We start from the raw sequence: 20,816 nt of genomic DNA on the forward strand, positions 1-20,816 counted from the left end.
AAAAATAGTAACAGTAACAGACTAAACTCCAAACAATACATTATGTTACAGATTTTACACATTTAAGAAATAGCACTAATTTATATAGATCACTCAATTATAAATATCAAGGATTAACAGAGGTGGTTATAAATAAATATCAAGAAAATTAGTGAGAATATTCCAGAGTAGAAAAGAGCGTGTGTTCAGCACAATATTAATTAATCATTGTCAATTCTTTATTTGTCCTGTTCTCATTGTATGCCGAATTATGATGGCTGTTTGGTAGCCGTTTGCATACTATGCATACTCTCTCTCTTTTTTTTTTTTTTACATTTTACACAGGAGACCAGTATTTTCAGAACTGGGTTTGTACAAAGTCTGTCTGGAGAAAAGTGATCTGCTCTCTAACGTTAACACTTTTTTCCCCAGCTGTGTACTGTCACAACACCAAACACACACTAAATCACTTTATGTCCACTGCACTGTACTGAGCCACTTCAAGACCTACTACACCGTTTTTTCTTCATCTAATTCTTTACTGTACACGTTTTATAGTTGTTTATCATTATCAGCTGCTGTAACGTTTACATAAGTTTAGTTTATGCTATATATGATTTATGTACGCAATCTTTTAAATTAAGTATCAGCTCATACACCTACATTACTCATAAACCAAAACAGGACAGAATAAACAATAAGATAAGCCTTTATTAGTCCCGCACGTTAGAGAGTTTTAGGTCATGGCAAAAAGTACAAGTTTAACAGCAGTAAACATCAGGAAAAACACAATAGGCTCAGGTAAATATAATACAATACTATACAACAAGAATAAAATACTCTGTTATAGTAGGAAACACCGCACAGGTGGGTCCGGTGTTATCCACACAGAAGTTAATGTAGCCCGCAACACATGTCACAACGCTGTCAACGTCCTCCTCCACAATAGAATCAAAAGAATCTTTAATAGTCTCCCCGCTTTCCTCCGACCATCTGTGTGGGGCAAGTCACATACTGGGTGAAGGTGGGCCGTGTCGAGTCCACTGATGTGTGATTAAAGCATTCCTGATATTAAAAAAGGGCTCTCGGAGACCAGAGTGGAGAAAGTCACAGGATGCCTGGACACACGTTAGCGGCTAGCAGCCCGATGTATCTGCTGCAGAGTTATTCTTTCACAGCGGTGTGCCCAGGGTTACACTATCTGTCGTTCACAAACACTGCCAGTCCCCCTCCTTTCCTCTCACCGCTGTCTCTCGTCCTGTCCGACCGCAGCATCTGAAAACCGGGCAGCTCCACACTCATGTCCGGAGTTTGCGGTGTTAGACAGGACTCCGTTAGCATCATAATGCTACACTGCGTTTTAAACGCCGTTACAGCTGGCACAGAACGCCGTAAAAACGCCGTTTTTATGCATCTTTGAACGGCGTTTTCTGTCGAGTGGCGGAAAAAGCGGCGTTTCCGTCTGTCTCTGAACGCAGCTTTTTACGTCACTCGGATGGTGCGTTCAGCTCCGTGCTGTAGGACGGCGAGCGCCGTCCTGTGGGTTTGCTGGCGCCGTCCTGTGGGTCGGCGCTCGCCGTCCTGTGGGTTTGCGGGCGCCGTCCTGTGGGTCGGCGCTCGCCGTCCTGTGGGTTTGCTGGTGCCGTCCTGTGGGTCGGCGCTTGCCGTCCTGTGGGTTTGCGGGCGCCGTCCTGTGGGTTTGCTGGTGCCGTCCTGTGGGTTTGCGGGCGCCGTCCTGTGGGACGGACAGCTTTACTTTACTGCTAACGACCACAGGGCATACACTTGACACTTCTGTTACACAGAAGAAGTGTTGTAAAACCATGAAGCTAAGTCTTTCTTCCTGTACGTTTTTGTATTCATGTTTTTAGCCTCTCAACTCCGTCGTACTGGAGCGCTGAGCAGCGGGGAACTCTACTTCACTTCATGAAAAGACAGTATTAACATACCCGTAAAGAGTGAGGCTCAAAGCACAAAACGACACATAACGCACAGGAATACCAGTGTGGAGCCATAGAACGAGGTGGAAACAGGCCAGCCTGGACGGCGCTCGACAAAAGATCAATATTAACATACTTCATACTTCACTAGATAGAAGACGTGCAAGGAGGAAGTCTCAGACCTACTCGGCTGCTACAAGCATTACACCCTCGGACAAACTCCACGAGATAGAAGACCTGCGAGGAGAAAGTCTTAAAGCTCACAGCAACCCAGTACTGTACTTACACTAAAGAGCGTATTAACATCCTTCATTATTTACTAGACAGAAGTCCTGTGAGGAAGAAGTGTCAGAGCCGGCTTGAAAACAAATCCACTCAGCCCCTGCAAGTATTACACCCTCGGACAAACTGCTGGCAGCACAGCCTCACTGGTGTGAAACCACGATGTCTTACCCAAACGCGTGGCTGAATCGAGTCAGTGACAGCGCGGTGCGCGTTCTCATTGACATGAAGAATTCCCTCCACTGGCTGAGCAGCAGAGTTTTCTGCACCTGCGGGCAAATTCTGTATTCGGTCACGACCAGGCTTCCACCTCTGACTCTGACCATTCAGCTGCCTGGGATCACTTTCACGTTACAGAGAGATGGCCATGTTCGAAGGATCACCGTTGACCTGCCCCCTGTGTGACGGCTGAACGCAAAGACGCATGGAGTTGGACGTCCAAGCATTATCCGTGTGCTCGGTTTAAAAGAAAAGTTACCCACGAGAATTTGTCTGTTAAGTTTCAGAGTTTTCATAAAGTGATGACACAGATAAAAATATGCTCTGAACTGTAAGAAGGACATCTTTATTGATTATAGCACACACGCAGAAAACGTGTGCGTTATTGCAGAGAGTATATAACGCGAGGTGGAACTAGCCGACAAGATGCGTTGTGATTGACATGTGATGCTCATGTATATGCTGGTGATGGTCAATAAAGCTTCTCTCTCTTGTGAATGAGTTCAAGTGAGAAAATGGATTGAGGCTATTGTGTGTTTATTTCCTCCGCAGTTGTCCTCGGAGCAGTCTAGATATTCACGCCAGAATTCCTGCGTATTTTCACCTCTGCTAACAGGTTATGGGCCCAGAGTAGCTAAGACTGCCTAGAGAAAGTGAAGTGTTTTGCCACCTAGGGCGCCACCGCTGCCCTGAGAAATGCTGGTGAGACAGTGAGCGATGGACAGTTTGTAGCACTGGTTCGAAAGAAGTGCCAGGATCATGTCACACAAAGTGAATTTGCAATGACTTTTGCCGAATTCATTCGAAAGCTATGGAGCTACGAGAGCACTGAGAGAATGCGCGCTACAACATCAGATGGCAACGTGCACGACCGGGTCTCAAAACCTGAGTGTGAAAGTACAAACGAGCGAGTAGCCAGGAACAAGAACATGTGTGTTCCCTTTAGTGCACAACTGTGTAGTCCAGATGTCCAGACTAAAGGGACACAAGGCTAGAAGGTGTCAGCGCGAGCAGTGGTGGAGAGAGTGTTAAAGCCCCACGCATCAAAGGATAAACTGCAACTCTCTGTATGTGTGTGTGAGTGTGTGTGTGTGTGTGTGTACAGCAATCAAAGTAGGCGGCAATCCACAGTCCATTGTGTGATGATCTTAAACCCACACACCATCCAGGAGCTCATGGCAAATGCAGGCAGTTTGGACGTAAAAGTCGGTGGTGCAAATCTTTACCAATTTCCTCAAATTCAGCAAGTTCACTTGTCCATGACATTTCAGCCATTGGATTTTGAGAATGAGGAGGAAACAGAACAATCTGGGTGACTTGGGACCGTGCTTGACAAATATAAACCCCATTGCCCTTCACGATTGGGATTAAAAGAAACTTTAAATATATGTGTTCAGAAATCTGTTAAAAGTATCTCCCCATGGGTGTGTGTTGAGCTAGTTAATAGGTATGCCCTCATTGTCATCTGTTGTGATTTTATTTTGAAAGGATGCTGCAGAGTGCACGCGAGAGTTCAATAAACAAAGTCACCTTTCGGTGTGATGTTCCGGTGAAAGCCGATGCCCCACGTGTGATTATTCCTCCGTCTAGACAATAAGTATCTTCAATATTCATGCAGATTCTGCTGGAAGACCCGTCTCTGCTAACAGTGTGTGACGCAGAAGACCCACGAGTAGGGGACTTGGTGTCACGGTCAAGGCTCCACAAAACAGACTCAGTAGCAGACCTCAAAGGCACTGGTAGGTGTTGATTACTGGATTTTATTGCACAAAAACACGAAATTGCAAAGGCAAGACCATGAACTATGACTCCCCAGATCTGTTATATAATCTGTGATATAGAACCTGGTACAAGAACATAGAACATGAGAGAAAACTAAATTCATTTTGTAAGTTTTGGTTCAGGGCAAGGAGGCAAGGGCATGGGCATCAGGAGATGCAACCGGGAGTCTCAGTACACTGCAAAGAGAGGAGAATAGATTCAGTGGTTAAAGACATGCTATCCAGAGAAGAAAAATCAAAGCAGAGTCTTTCAGGCTTACACTTTGCAGGTAGAGAACTGGTGTTTGGGGGAGGTCGAGCGGTCCAGGTGAGGCAGCCAGACTCCAGAGCAGGGAATCGGTGGACTGCCATGACTGTGGGCAGGTAGGTGAGTAGAGTGAACTGGAGCTGACGAAGCAACAAGATGAAGGTGAGTATTGTCACGGATGGAGTTAGCTGAAAGGCTGTAGAAACAAACAAAAGGTCAGTTGCTTTCTGTGGGAAACTCTTCTCAACAAAAGTGTGGTGGCCAGCACTAACTGTGGCTAGCAGAACACTTGGCAAGGACTAGTGGTGAGCGGTGGTGAGTCTTAAAAGCCGGCAGCATAATTGCTTGCAGTTGTGGAGACGCGTCAGAGTGCAGCCACTCCGCCCACAGGTGGAGACAGCAACTCAGATGAAGACCCCAGCACTCACACAGACCATGACACTTGTGCTGTATTCCACAACTGCTCTTGACGTGGTTGCTGGTGTTTGACACTAATTCATGGAGTGGACGTTGATTGCTAAAAACAGCCTTAGAGAGTTTTCACTTGTGTTTTAATTCTTATACCTCTAAGGACAGCAAGAAATCCTGCTGCAGACCAAACACACCAGTAAGCCCACAGCAGCAGTGAAAGGAAAGAAATCTGTTCTTGCATTTTTTAAAATCTCTCTTTTTACTACCAACTTTTACTGCCTTGGATATGGGATCCATCACAACTATCAATTTGTCTTTTCTTATAATTGACAATTAGCAAAATGTAAGGAGTAAGGTACCAAGTGACGATGCACGTCAGTAAATAAAAAAGGAAATGTTGAAATAAAATTTTAAAACATGTTTATCGCTCTTTAAACATTCATCAAAACTTTGGAAAACCACTGCAAATGGGCAAAGGAGCTCTCGAGCTGCAGGTCTAAGACCTTTGCTCTAGTCATCATAGGTGGTAACACAATTTATGAAACAAAGTATTAGAAATATGAACCAGTGTCAAATGTATGCATTATCTGTTGACAGTGTGTGTGCGTGTCCAGTGTGTTCTGCAACAGTGTTACTGTTGTAGACTTTAACCACAAAATGCAGAAGGAAATATCTGAGATCCTCTGTGCTAAACGTTCATCACCTCAGCCTCAGAGAACATAATGAAATTGGGAATTAAGCAAAATATTTCTGAACAACTACTAAAGTTTAAACATGAGCCACTAATCATGAAGAAGTAAAGAATTTGAGGCTGTGCTAACATCAGTTTTACTGTAGAGGGCAGTGTTGGGCTGTACAAAGGAGCCCTTCAGCAGTTTATTCTTATAAATGTGAAAAAAGGTGGCTACTGCGTATAGCATTCAAAAACTATCAATTTGTAAATCGGGCCTCCCTTGTTGGCAGCGGGCAATAAGAGCCTCTGGCAGGTGAGAGAAGGACGTGTGTACGCAGGGCAGCAGGAGAGCCATGGAGTAGCGTGGCGGCAGGCGCAGCCACAAGATGTGGCTGTGCGGGAGGACGCCGCCAAAGGTAGCGCGAGCAACGGAGCGGCAACTGGCGGCAAGGCGCGGCAGCAGTAGAAGGAGAGCGGGCCTTCAGTCAGTGGACGGCAGCCTCTTCCACGGTGGCAGCGAGACGTCAGTGAATGGTTAAGGCACGGAACAGCGGCGGGCGGAGTTCAGAGCTCTGCCCTCCCGGGGTAAGTACCGACTGTTAAGATTTATATAATACCCCGGGGAATTAAGAAGAGTGACTTGCGCTGCTTTCCTGTGCTTAGTGGAACCTCAAGCGGAGCAGCGAGGCGACAACAGGACGCGGTTGGCCTGGTTCCCACTGGTGGAATCGGAGAATTCTTCACGGCTGAAGTGTGGCGGAGCCTGACTGGGAACTTTGGGACTGAGCACCATTATTTTTTTATTGTGCTGAGTTTTATGTTTTTTCTCTCTCCCCTGATCAGGGTATTTTTAGTGTTGTAAATAAAGTGTATTTAATTTTTATTGACTGTTTTAACCGGGTATACGTCTTCTGTTTCCGTGATCACCCCCTGCTGCTCTCCCTGTTATAGAAGGGGTTCCCTTCTAAGCTTACACCCGTGACACATCTGTAGTGTGATGGCTGGAGACCTTTATATCAGCATGAGTGGTATTTTCAGTGTACGGCGAGCTTGGCACCAAGTGATCTTAAGATAAAATAACCTTTATTAGTCCCACACGTGGGAAATTTGTTTTGTCACAGCAGGAAGTGGACAGTGCAAAAGTTATGTAGCAAAAATTAGAATACAATAAGAATAAAATACTGTACACAACTGTACAGAATAAAAAAAATACTATATACAGTAGAATAAATAGAATAAAATATACAATAGGATAAAAATAGAATGCAAATGCTTTATACAACTGAGTAAAAATACAACTTTGTCAGAAAAAGAGTATTGCACTTAGTGTTATTGCACATGTGTGCATGTGTGTGTTTGATCAGTTGGAGTCTTTGTTGTGGAGTCTGACAGCAGTGGGGAGGAAAGACCTGCGAAATCTCTCTGTCCCACACCGTGGGTGCCACAGCCTGCCACTGAAGGAGCTGCTCAGTGCTGTCAGAGTTTCCTGCATGGGGTGGGAGATGTTGTCCATCAGGGATGACAGCTTAGCCACCATTCTCCTGTCACTCACCTCCACTGGGTCCAGAGGGCATCCTGGAACAGAGCTGGCCCTTCTGATCAGCCTGTTCAGTCTCTTCCTGTCCCCGGCAGAGATGTTGCCACCCCAGCAGACTACACCGTAAAAGATGGCTGAGGCCACCACAGAGTCATAGAAGGTCTTCAGGAGTGGGCCCTCCACTCCAAACGACCTGAGTCTCCGCAGCAGGTACAGCCTGCTCTGCCCTTTCCTGTAGAGGGCGTCTGAATTATGAGTCCAGTCCACTTAGTTGTTCAGATGAACACCAAGGTACCTGTAGCTGTCCACAGCCTCAATGTCCATACCTTGGATGTTCAGTGGTTGCAGTGGAGGATGCTTGTGCCTGCGGAAGTCTACCACCAGCTCCTTGGTTTTACCTAGTGTTGATGTGGAGGTAGTTCAGCTGGCACCAGTCCACAAAGTCTTGGGTCAGTCCTCTGTACTCCTTGTCGTCCCCATCAGTGATGAGGCCGACTATTGCAGAGTCATCAGAGAACTTCTGCAGGAAGCACTGGGTGGAGTTATGGGAGAAGTCTGCCCTGTGGGGCCCCCGTACTGCAGACGACCCTGTCCAACACACAGCCCTGAGTTCTTCTTTGTAAATAAAGGCAATTTGCAATTTCACTGAGATAAAATGTTTTGCAGTCAGGACCAAAGCATCAGAAAACATCTTGTGCTGTAGCTAATGTCTGCCATTTTTAAAATTTTCTTCTAGACCAAAGACAGCTCTACTCCATCACACCTCTTACCACGACAGAATGGTTTCTTGCCAGTCCGAAATCAGACATTTTTTATCATGCAGTAAAACTGAGGCATGCAGTTAAGATTACACTTTTTTAAACAACTCTTTCCCCTATCTTCAAATGGCTCATCAGCGTATCCCTCTGTTTTCATTACAGCACTGCACAGTAATCTCATGCTTGAAAACGTTTTGCTAACTTCTTGCTTTGAATACTTTCCTCTACTTCCTCACTCTAGACCTCACTCTGACTTCCTCACCAAGTCATCCTTATTTTCTTTTCTCTGTCCAGAAGATGCACCAAATACTTTGTAGCAGTTTTCTTCAACACTAAATCTGTGCTTTCTCAGTCATCCGTTAACGTTGCACTGTGTGGTAGTGTAAAGCAGACAAACTCTGTAGCATCTTCACATTCATCTTCTTCTTCTTAATTTGATTATTCTTTTTGCTTTGCATCTGACTTCTATTGCATGTGGAAACAGCATTAAGATTGGTCAAACCATCTACGGTCCAGTTTTACTGGGGAAATGACGAGGCTTTTATAACAATGTTTCTCAATGTTCCAGCGTTACATGACATTTTTTTTGGTCACTGTCCTCAAGAGAAAGAAACCACAAAGAAGCCACGAACAAACAAAAAACAGAACAAAACCGTTTTGCAGAGGTGTGTGTGTTTGTGTGCATATAGAGCTACAGCATTATCTCTCCCTTTTCCCCCTCCCCTCTCTGATTTCTAGTTAAATGCTGAGTTGTCCACTCTCTCATTTTTTTCCAAAGCTGAGAGAACCAGAGAAAAGGTAAGACAAGTTTTTATACTGATGAACAACTGCAAACAGTCAACAATTTTTCTCTGCCAGTTGTAATACTACTACTACTACTAATAATAATAATAGTTCCAATGTTGTAATTAATAAATTTTGTATATCTATGATTTGTTTGAGTAATTGAGTCGACAGCTATACACAACGATCTGGAGTGGCCATGAAGTTGCCAATAATAAACTGTTAGCATTTTTCTAAAAAAGAAATATATTCTATGATATGCCATACAGGCTGCAAAGGTTGAAATCTGGCAAGATCATCAAGGCACACCATAATATCTGTAGTAGATTTAATTATCATAACAGTTGTGAAAGTTTAAATAAGTGTTCGAACGTATTTGTATTCATGAAAATGCAACTCTAAAATGATAGTACCTTTATACGATACAATACGTGCCATTATGTGATATAAAAGGCATTTTCAGCTACTGTTCCTGTGGCGTTGTCAAACTTTTTTTTTTTTAATTAGTGAGAAGTGTCATTGTGGTATTTTAAAACAGCTATTTCATCAGCCTTAAAACCCTTCCACCTTAAAAACTTCCTCAAATTGCTTACTGGTCCAAAATACAGTAAAGCATAACGCTGCTTCATGTTAGTCTTGCTAAGCATTCATTTCAATCTGTATTCCTCTGAAATGATTGTTTGAAATACATTCTAGCTGCCACTGGCTGTATATTGTATCTATTTTATTCTTGAGTTTTATTCTTGTTATTGTTATTTCTTACTTTTTGGTTGCTTTATTGTTATGTTTCTGTAATTGGTTTGAGTTCTGTTATTTCAAATCAAATCTATTCAATTTTACTTATATCACCAAGTCATTACAACAAAGGGTCAGCAACATCAAAAGGAAATGCAAAAAGCGACTCAGGCTACGTCCACTAATGTGTTTTCATTTGAAAACGCATCATTTTCTCTCCGTTTTGGGCTCCCGTCAACACTGAGACGGCGCTTTCCTCAAGGGAAAATGCAGCATTTTGAAAACACTCTCGAAAACGCATACATTTCAAAACGGAGCTGTCCAGTCGCAGTGTGGACACTCGAAAATGCAGACTTTCTAAAATGATGACGCATTTTAGTCATCAGGCAATCATGACTTCCTGGCTTGTGTAGCCACTAGGTAACAAAAGCTCAACACTGCGCCTAGCATCCTGGAGCACTTCTGTTGTCTTTTGTACGCATTTTGGAGTTTTTACGTGCTTCTGAGTTTTTACGTGTTTTGGTGTTTGTACGTGCTTCGGGGTTTGTACGTGCTGCTTTGTCTGTAGGGGCCACCGTAAATATACTTTTATTTATTCACTCCACATAAAATGTAATAAATAAATCATATAATACAAAAACCAACTATTCACATTTCAACTTTTAACTATTTAAATTTTCAGCTTTTTCCTTTTAAACAAATTTAAAGTGAAACTACACAAAACACTGCAAACCACAACACAATTAAATATAAATTAAAATATGAAAACAAAAAGAAGATGCATATTCTCTGTCATATGGGCCTGCGTGAATAAACTTTCTGAATCCTTTATCATCCGCAACTGAAAATAGTTGTGGATGATTACTATACCTTTCTAATGTGACGTTGTTGTCCCTGACTCTCTTTCTCTGTCTCTCCCTCCCGCTCTGTTCCTGTGCTACTGTGAGTGTAACTACCGCCCCTCCCCCCTCTTCCCAGCACAAAGCACAAGGCTCACGTGCAGAGTGAAGCGGAAAAAAGTGTGAGACAGAGGGTGAGAGAAAGAAAAAAAAAAACCCAGGGCTAGTGATAAGGAGCCGGCTGCGTCGTTCACGTCAAAGAGCCGGCTCTAAGAGCCATTTCGTTCGCGACTGACACATCACTAATACAAACTCCAAAAAGCACGTACAATTTCCAAAACACATCTCTAGAGTTAACTGAACTTCCAAAACAGAGCTACCTAGATCACTTAAAGTACACAATTGAAAGCATATGTGTATTGTTTGTGTATTTATACACAAACACTCATATATATTCAAATAATTTAAAAAAAAAGTTAATTTACCTGTTACTACCACACACCAAATCTGGTTGTTGGTACTTGCTGGAAAAAAAAGTGCGAGAAAGAGAGAAAGAAAAAAAAACCCACGGCTAGTGATAAGGAGCCGGCTGCGTCGTTCACATCAAAGATCCGGCTCTAAGAGCCATTTCGTTCGCGACCGACACATCACTTGTTTCAAAGTAGCGGACACACGGAAAGAAGAAACATGAAAACATGGCAGAGCCAATTGTCTACGCTAGAGCTGAAGAGGATGAACACCCTTGGCTTCATATACAAAGATTGTTTCGCTTAAAAGCAGTACAAAAGAACAGCTATGTCTTCAGTGCCGGTGTCTTCAGTGAGAGCCAAAACAAACCAACTTTTCAGCGTAAAACAACTCAACTCGTGTAACCTGAGGAAACGGTAAGTTTTCTCTAAATATCATTTTAGCTGTGGTTAGCTGGATGTCAGTCTTATGTTACAGCAGCTGTGTCGAGCTCGAGCTGCGAGTCATATTTTCGGCGCTACGTTGTAGTGAGACAAGTTTGTGGGTGTTTTGTGCAGCTTCGGCTGTCCTGGTAACTGCTCGCTGGTTAGCCTATAAGCTAACAGCTACCCTGGTTAATGACGCTACAGTTCCACGAACATGCAAAAAGCTCGTCTCTACTGCTTTAACTGTTAAAACAGAAGGCAATACTGCGGCTGACAGGGTTTATTATGTGAAACAGCAGCTTGTTTAGTTTAAACAGTCTGCATTAAGCTGGGCAAACACTGTGCAATTTTTTTCAGTCACGTTATCCCGCTCCTGCTCAAACTGTACAATTAAATCGCAGGGGTTAGAAGTTCATAGGTCATGATGCAGGGTCTCACACTATACGGCCTGATGCGACCTGAGTGCTCAAACTGTGCGTCCATAACATGAAGCTTATCATACAAAATCTGTCCCTCGCTCTCCCTCTTTGTGTCTTTCACTCACTCACACAGACACACACACCATCAACTTTGCTAAATTACTAATGGAAAACACTGACCGGGCAGCTGCAATTGAGCAGCAATGTCCATCCAACTCTTTTCATGGTTGTTGTAGTCGTGATAATTTTGTCAGGCCACATTGAAAAGCCTCGGATACGGAAGCGTAGAGCTGCCACCCAGGCAAAAGAAAAATAGAAAAGTGAAAAGTATATTTTTCTAACAATATACCTTTCACGTTTGAACAATATAATATGACGTTATTACAATATACATAATTATCACGTTTGTACAATATAAATATTATATAGACTTCATCGCAGCTCCAGTCACGCTTCCATCACTGTCTTTCTCGTCTTTTCCCAGAGTAACAGCCAAACAGGGGGATCTATTGGCTAGCACTGCTTAGCCTTGCACGCATTCTTATTTTAAACTTAATCTAGAATTCATTGCAAACTGTTTGTGCAGGATATGAATGACAAGATTTTGTTTTTCTACAAGAGTTAGTAAAAAACATCTCCAGTGTGATCAAATCTTCTTACCAAACATCCGCAGCTTGGCAGTGTATACAGCACTATAATGACCAGACCTAATTCTTTTGAAAACCATACATCTTTCCACAGGTCTCAACTTCATCAGACATCACCTAGACACAGGGCTGGATGAGGCCAGCACAAACAGCAGCCTAACCTACGAAGATAATGGATCCATGGGGTCAGGAAAGCCAGAAGCAGAGGAACTGGAGAGGTACCTTTCATGTCCATTCACTGGAGGTGTGGATCTATTGCATGGCTTTCCTCACATCAAGAAGCTGTCAATCAAAATCAATACAGCTCTTCCTGCATCTGGAGCTTGTGAAGTACTTCTTAGTCATGCAGGACTCCTGTTCACTGCTAAACAGTTACAGCTTCACAGAAAGAACCTTGAGAGCAAACTGCTGCTGAAGCTTAACCATCACCTTACTGAGTTAACAAAGGGCACATTTTTGCTAAATATGCAGAAATAGATGCACACCCATACAACTTATGGTAAACTGAGCTCCCTTGTATGTACATATGATGAAGATGCCTCGTTCTAATGTTTTCTCTGAGGCTGCTGTGCCATTTGGAGCAAAAATGAATATAAAGTTTACAGCATATCTTGTCACTGGAAATTGTTTGCACTGTTTATGTATTTATATTATTTACTGTAGGTATTGGTGAAAAAAGCTTTATGTTGTGAAAAACTGAAATCTTGAAATTAGAATTGTTGTGCCTTATTTTGTTGATGTTTTTACATATATTCCTTTTGAAAATACAAAAATGTGTATATTTATTTTTGTTTGTCTGATAGCATTTATTTAAAAAAAAATAAATCAGACATTTCAAACAGTTACTCGCTGCTTGAGTAGTCTTTTCACCAAGTACTTTTTTACTCTTCAGTAACTTTTTTTGACGACTTCTTTTCACTTTTACTTGAGTAATAATATTTTAAAGTAATGCTACTCTTACTTGAGTACAATTTTTGGATACTCGACCCACCTCTGGACTGGGGAGACTCAAGTAAACACAGGAGAAGACAGACTCTGAGGGAGAACTAAGATGGACTGAAGGCTAACCGAAACACACTTTAAACATGACGAAGGAATAATTACGAACCTAAGAATCACAGTGGACATTTAAAAACAAACAGCATAAAATCCCGAACTAGAAAACACTTGGTCACAGATGCCCTGACAGGTGCAATTCGGAGAGGATAATACATGGACTTAATACAAATGTAATAATATGTCCTTTTATTTTAAGAACCTTTTAACAAACGCTTTGAAGAGGAGAAAAAACAACACTGGTATGTGGAGGCCTACTTTTTTATAAAACATAATTTTGCACTTTGTCTATTTGAGGTTACACCTAAAAAAAATCACTTTCAAATAATTTTAGAATAAAATAGTGAGGTTAGGTTATTCAGTTTCTAAACATCACTGAAAAGCTTCTCCATATCAGGGCTGTAAGAAGTCACTTCAATATTCATGCAGCACTGCAGAGTGTCCTCAGTCAAGAACAAGTGGTGTTTGGACTTCATAGTAGTACCGTAGTACAGAGGCCTTGTCACGGGTAATGTGAAAATACGGACTCAGTCGCGGAGCTGTGGATGCGAAGCACACAGTGCGTTTATTTACAGTGCCCAAAAATAGTCTCAAAACACAAAGTGAAGTGCAAAGTCCAACAGTGATCTTCTCCAAACTCCCAGTGGTGCGCAGGTGAGTTTCCAAAGGGTTTATTCGAGTGTGTGTTCTCCTCCGATAGCTTAATCCCGCGGGCTCCTTCTCTCCAACCTCCAGCTCCATATCTCTTCCTCCTACAAACGAGCGAAAACAACAGGTGAGAAGGCTAGCCGGCTAAAGCTAAGTTGCAAGTCACAAAACACTCTTTACTACCCAGCTTCAAGTACAATCCAGCGTCGACTGCCATCTGTACACACAGTTAAATACCTCAGCCAAGGGCGTAGATTTGGCATGGACGGAAGGGACATGTCCCCACCAATATCCAGCGATTATTGAATTGTCCCCACCAATAATTTGATCTCTTCGAGTAAAGAAAAACTAACCCGATAGAAAGAAAAAAAACATCTGTCGACGTCTCATTCACCCAGCGGTGCAGAAAGAGTTAAATTACGTTCTCTACTGGAGTCCTACGTCATGTGACAAATATGGCAGGAGGAGAGGAGGATGGCAGCAAAAAGGGAGAACCTGGATATAAGAAAGTATTTTTCAAAGAAACCTGCAAGTCACTTAAAGCCAAATTAACTCATAAAATGTGTCCGTCATAATAACGTTACAGGCTATGCTAGGCTTTGGCCCACATCAGTCTAAAACTGTATGTAACCATGAATAACGTGTTTTGGAAACTAACTGCACAACAGGCAGCACTATTACTTCTCTCAGTCTCCCACAGTAGCATTTCTAATTTTGATTGAAACGGTCAGAGAAAACGGCAGCCACGAGCAAGCCAGGATATTAGTTTACAGAGGCTGTTAAAATTATATGTCTAACGTTAAATGTTGGTGACACAATAATTTCATCCTAATGGTACTGACATATTCATAGGGTTAATTTTTGAGACAAAATATCATGAGGTAGTCATGATTTTGCAAATATTCCAACCAACAATGGTGATACAAGATCACAGGTGAAATTGGATGATGACTTGATGGTTCATGACTGTATTTGAAGCACATGTGTGACTGCATGTATTTGGAATGTCTCACTGTTATTCATCAGGTGACAGAGGCAGCTCTGCCATGTTGTAGCTCGGACAGAGGTGAAGATGCGAGGTCACGGGTGACTGACTGATGATTTGGTGCTATAGATTAACTAGTATTTATTATCATGACAATTGTTAGGCTGCTGATGTAAATTGATTCATTAGTGTATATTTGACAAAGAATCTGAATTGACATGTCTCACTTTTTATATGGCATGAATCAATGTGTTATTTTATCAGGTGGCAATATGTCCTAGTAGACTAGACCATGAACCTTTATGTTAACCATGAGCTAGACTAGAGGTTAGAAAGAGAGAAGGTGAGGCTGTGCTAATATCTGTTCTGCTGTGGAGGGCAGTGTTGGGCTTTTAGTTAAGTGACAGGCCTTCTGTATATAATTGTTGTTTTTATGTGTGTTTGTTTTTGTTGTGTCATTCTCATTCTGAATGTAAAAAAAGTGGCCTCACATTTAAACTGAATTTAAGAGACACTTTGCAGATGTCAGTTCATCTTTTTTGCAATCACATTGACTCATGTAATGCAAAGCTGACCTCAAGATGTAACTGCTGTGGCACAGATGTCACTTCCTGAAAATAACTAAAAGACTGTTGAGACCTGATGAATCCAGTTAAGAGCAGACAGCCCGAAAGGCGGAGTTAAAAACTAATACCAAATTTGGAGGGAAATCATCTGAAAGGCAGAGGAGGAAGATGAAATACTTTCATTTCAGAAGACATTTGAGTGGAGCAACAGCCATGTGAAAAAAATGACAGAAACTCACACGTCTCATTAGATGTCTGTTGTAGAGAAGTATACAAATAATACTATTAATGAATTCCTTGCATGATATTAAATCGTGTTTTTCACTGTTTCAGCAGTAAAAAAAAACATCCTGTTATCCTTGTATTACACAGTGTGTGAAGGGCATATTATTATTTGCATAAACACTTTGACACATTAGAAACTTCTGATCAGCCCTGTGGGTTTGATGAGTTTCATGTATTGTTTGATGTGCACCAAATGAGACAGAGAATGTACATCTGTCTGTTACATGTGAAATGAAAGTAAGAAACCAGGAAAGGCTGTAGATGCATCACTTTCATGCATCATTGCTTTTGTGCAAGACAGGCATGCAAATGTAATTTAACACCATGTTAAAGTGCACTTTAAATAAATTCTGATAGGTAAGGATTCTTAAAAAAAATAGGAAGTAGCCCACATACATGCTTACACCCTTACAGGTGTTTTAAAGGCGACAAAACAAAGTCAAAGGAAATCAATCAGACCCAGTACTCACTTGTTTAGTGTTACATAAATTTTATCATTGCTCCATTAACTCTACACATCAGATTCTTCTACACCTTCGTGATTTCTTTCAAGGCTATGAAACTTCTAAGAGCTCGTAACAACAGTGCCTCTTCACATTTTACCCATACATAACACCAGAGCCACGACTCTAAAAAAATACAATTAAAAACTAGTGTTAGGTGGGCAGCTTGACTGAGACAGACCAGAGGTTAGAGTGAGAGAAAACCAGGTGACGTATTTGAGCTACCCAAATAAGTCCCATTGTGCTCAAATTTATATCTGCATGTGTGTGTGTGTACATATACACATATATGTAGATATATATGTATATTCACTACCAGCCAAAAGTCTTTACTTTTATTACTTTCTACATTGTAGATACAAACTGAAGACATCAAATATATGAAGCAAGATATATGGGATTATGTACCAAAGAAAAAGATGGATAAATAACACTAAATATGTCTTATATTGTATCTGTTACAACACGAAAATGTTACCAGCTATAACATTCAGCAAAGTCAAACATGCAAAATGTTTTTTGATATGAGGAAATGAAGGCATGTTGTGCGTGTTTATTCACAGGTTCTGCCCGGTTTTGATAGCTGTGGTCACACCACAGATAAAGTTTATTTGTTCATGGTTTTAGCTGCATCAAAGTATGATGAAAACAATGATGGTACTAGTTTAGTTTGTCACTGAATGCTCAGCATTCAAGACAGATTAAGATTTTGCGTGACTTTGAACTGTTTGAAACGGTAGATTTATAAAAGTTATTGGTTTGAAAGGAATTTGTTGAGTTGTGAATGCAGTTTATAAGCTGGGTTTTATCAAATTCATGAGTTTTAAAAGATGTACTCACAACTTTAGTGCCAATGGTCTTTGCAGTGATTTTCATGAAACAGGAAACTGTTATTTGTAAAAATATCCACACTGTGGACAGTAATGCTTCAAACCAGCTGTTATCTTTTTCATATTCTAGCATTTGATTTCTCCGTACACAGGAGCAACTAAAACTATAACCCTTCAATGCATCTCTATTTCTACCTTCTTTCCTCCAGAAATGGCTGAATACCAGGCGCCCACCCAGATAGTGACAGTCTCCAGCACTAATCAAAGCCCTGGGGCTTGGAGCACTGGCCTCTGTGATTGCTGTGCTGATATGGGCACTTGTAAGTTAATCTAGCAAACTCTACAAACAGCAGTGATTTTTGCATCAACAGTCTCCTCAGACTTTTATTCAGAGGGTCTTGAGTATCTGACCATCTGAAGTTAGGACTGAAGTCAGCATATGAAACACAGGATGCACAAGCTAGTTGTTGAAGGAGAACTTATTCAACAGTGAAATAAACTTGTGTCTCTGCATAATTTTCCTCTTCTGTCGAGGTTGCTGTGCCCTTTGGTGTTTCCCCTGCATGCAGTGTGATACAGCCAATAAGCACGGGTGGTGTTGCTGCCTCCCACTCTGTGATGTATGCTGCGTGGTGTCCTGCACGCTTCGCCAGTCGATCAGAGAGCACCATGGCATCCCTGTAAGGCTGGGGGCGAGGGAGGGTCAAGGTTATTGTTGTTAGCCAAGCTTATTTAAATTCTATTTCTTTTTAAAAGATATGCTTTTCCTACAAAAATCAACATAAAAAGAAGCATACTGAGAGTGCAAACTTCCGTTAGGCCAGCTCGCTCTGGACAATAATTGAAAAGTGTTGTATTTTGTACAGTTTTATATATTCATTTATTTATTTTATAAATTCATATTTAGTTTTCTTTGATTTTTTTAAGAATATATAGTGCAATAAAAATAACACATTTTGGGTCAACTTGAAAGAAAACCATAGATGTACAATGCAGAAATGAGGTCAGAAGGAAAAAGGTGATATGTGGATGTAAATTATTTTGAGTCCCCATATATAGCAGTACTATTTCCTAAATGTTGCTAATAAGTAATAAGTAGAATTTTATGAAAATTTGACCTTATTTGACATTGCAGAAAGGTCAGGGGTCCAAAGTAACGGGATATTTACAGTGCCCATATATCATTCCCTATATGCGCACATGTTTTCAATAGGAACAATGACAATGAGAAATATAGTTTTAATAAATAGCCCTGTATAGCATTATTATCACTTGGACCATTAGCTCCATTTCATGACCTTGAAGGAGAGGTCGGAGGTGCTGAAGATACCTGCTGAACATACATACGCATGTAATGATCATATTTTCAATGTTATAAGGCTTTTTAAAAATCTTCAACCATCATTGAGTTGACCTTGAATTCCTTGGTGGATGTAAGCCAACTACACTGCTGTAAAGGTTTTGTTTCTTTATGAGTTATTGTGATGAGCTTTGTGCTTTGCCAAATTGATAAAATTTGTTAACACAGAAAATTGACACACATTTTCTGCACGTTCTTCATGTGTTTAGCAGGCTGTTGTGAAAAATCACTAGCTTATGGCACAAATTGGAAAATTCAGTTATAATTAAGATTTAAATCATCTGCGTACTGGATAGTTTTCGTGAATAGTTGGATGAGCCATTGCTATGAATTGTGGGATGGCATTTTCTCCTCTCCTTTCATAAAGGATGCTCCAGTCAATTGTTTGCTAAAGGAGGTAATTAAAGAATGATTGAAGCTCTTTTTCCTAAACATTATTACAGCTGCCACCCACATTCTTATTTCTCTTCTTAAGTGAAACTGACCATTCAAACATACCTCGTGTGCCTTCATTAAACACATTGTGTTTAATGAAGTGTAACGGTGTAACTTGCCTACATATGCTATAACGGCAGTTTGTTCAAATCTGTTTAACAGGAAACTACGGCTGTGACAAATTCCCTTTTATTAACTCACCCAGCTTCTTATAACAGCATCAAAGAACTACTTGACTGTTGGTTCACATTCGCCAAGTGAACACTGAGAGTACTCTAAATCAGGCAAGCATGGGAACTTCACCATGTTTGCCTCATTGTGTTGAGTTATGTCTTATTCTTCTCTTCTTCTTCTCCATCCTGCAGGGCTCGTGCTGTGATGACTGGTGTAAAATAATTTGGTGTTACCAGTGTGTCTGGTGCCAGATGCATCGTGAGGTGAAGATCAGGGCCTACATGCAGCCGGCCACCTCAACGGTGGTCACCACTCAAGTTTTCAGAGGGTAGGATGTAACCATTTTGGCTCTTGGTTGAGTGAAGATGGCCAACAGTATTTCAAAATTAATTTCAAGTATTTCAAAGTGCTGATGCTTGTGTAGTTCAATACAATATGTAGAGTCTGTGTTAAAACAAGATGTTTTACATTTTGGTAGCGTGTTGGATATATAATACAACTGAGAACGTTTGTTTACTCTGGCTAGTAAAATCTGTATAATTTCACACGCTCACTGTTATTGTAATCTTTCCCAAGTTAAATTTAACATTTGCTGAAATAAAAAGTTATTCATATTCACCCATTATATGTTGCTTGTTGTACATTTTTGCTCAGCTGTGGAGACATGTTTCTTCAAACCCTGAATATGTCTTTCGCACCTTGGCAGCTGGGTCTGGCTGGCCAGCTAGTGCCCTCCTCTGCTTAAACTCCTAAAATGATCAAGTGAAAGACTGATTAATCTCCTAAGATGAGGCCCCTTCTTTTGAGGACTTTGTCTCCTTAAGCTGGGCATACACCGTGCAAATTTTTCAGTCTCATTATTCAGCTCCTGCTCAAACTGTACGATTGAACCACAGACTGTTCCAAAAAACAGTAATGTCAAAGTATCTAACTGTATATTTTACAGTTTTGTACTGTCTTTCTAGAATATCATTAAATTTACATAAGTAGACTGTGATTTTACATGTCAAAGGTAAAATAACATAACATCACTGTAAATATAGTAAAACACAATTTACTTGTTTTTTAAATATATTTTTTTGTACATATGCATATTCAGATTGTAAAAATACATTCAGAAATGTATCATAATTTCACAAATATTTGTCTGTTATGTGAGAGAATGATCTGTTAAATCCAAATGTAATAGTATGGAAAAATATATAAAATGATCGAAAATTAATGAGAATAATCAATAATTAAAGGAGTATTTGAATTATAATTTTGTCTGATTCAATAATTCAGAGGTAACAAGTGAAAATATAATTAATAGGAATAAAAACTAAAAAAAAACATATAAAACATTGCACGGCCACGCTGTGCTAATTACATATTTTAAAAAATAAATGTAGAGGTAGGAATTGCAATTAAAATAAATCTCAAAGTATTCACAACATTCCTGAACAGAAATAGGCCTCTGCACCTGTGGTGAGGGTGTGGCCATAAAAACAATGTGACATGCCATTGGATGTTGGGACACATAATAACATGATGCTAAGCATCGGCCAATGAATGTGAACTAACAACCACAAGGTCGCGGGTATGGCTGCACTGTAGGAAAAAATCCTAATATAAAAGCATTTTACTGTGCATTTTACAATTTTGTTCTGCTCTTCTAGAATATCATTAAAGTTACGTAAATAGACTGTGATTTCACATTTCAAATGTAAATTAACGTTAAATCACTGTAATGTAATAAAACATAATTTTCATGATTATTAAATGTATCTGTCTGTTCATATGCATATTTAGATTGTTAAAATACATTCACAAATGTATCATGATTTCACAA

The 20,816-nt window shown here is 40.6% G+C and overlaps 1 protein-coding gene and 1 long non-coding RNA gene across 2 annotated transcripts; both read left to right on the plus strand.

Moving 5' to 3' along the window:
- The first annotated feature begins 3,947 nt into the window (after positions 1-3,947).
- On the plus strand, positions 3,948-6,415 carry LOC146391293 (uncharacterized). The gene is made up of 2 exons (XR_014799915.1): positions 3,948-4,159; positions 4,471-6,415. It is a non-coding gene; the product is annotated as an uncharacterized LOC146391293 (long non-coding RNA).
- A 6,647-nt stretch (positions 6,416-13,062) lies between these two features.
- Positions 13,063-19,943, plus strand: LOC146391294 (placenta-specific gene 8 protein-like). The gene is made up of 4 exons (XM_084924162.1): positions 13,063-13,974; positions 17,226-17,336; positions 17,551-17,696; positions 19,177-19,943. Exons 2-4 carry the CDS (start codon positions 17,228-17,230, stop codon positions 19,315-19,317), a joined length of 396 nt encoding a protein of 131 aa, XP_084780288.1. The 5' UTR covers positions 13,063-13,974; positions 17,226-17,227; the 3' UTR covers positions 19,318-19,943.
- Positions 19,944-20,816: the final 873 nt, after the last annotated feature.

The sequence above is a fragment of the Perissodus microlepis genome, chromosome 3 (genome assembly GCF_051167445.1).
Source record: "Perissodus microlepis isolate ML-2025 ecotype Zambia chromosome 3, ASM5116744v1, whole genome shotgun sequence".
Lineage (NCBI taxonomy): Eukaryota > Metazoa > Chordata > Actinopteri > Cichliformes > Cichlidae > Perissodus > Perissodus microlepis.

Coding starts and splice junctions, on each gene's coding strand:
- LOC146391294 (XM_084924162.1), top strand. CDS start 17,228: ATGGCTGAATACCAGGCGCCCACCCAGATAGTGACAGTCTCCAGCACT. Junction 17,337..17,550: donor CTGTGCTGATATGGGCACTT/GTAAGTTAATCT, acceptor TCTTCTGTCGAG/GTTGCTGTGCCCTTTGGTGT. Junction 17,697..19,176: donor GAGAGCACCATGGCATCCCT/GTAAGGCTGGGG, acceptor TCCATCCTGCAG/GGCTCGTGCTGTGATGACTG.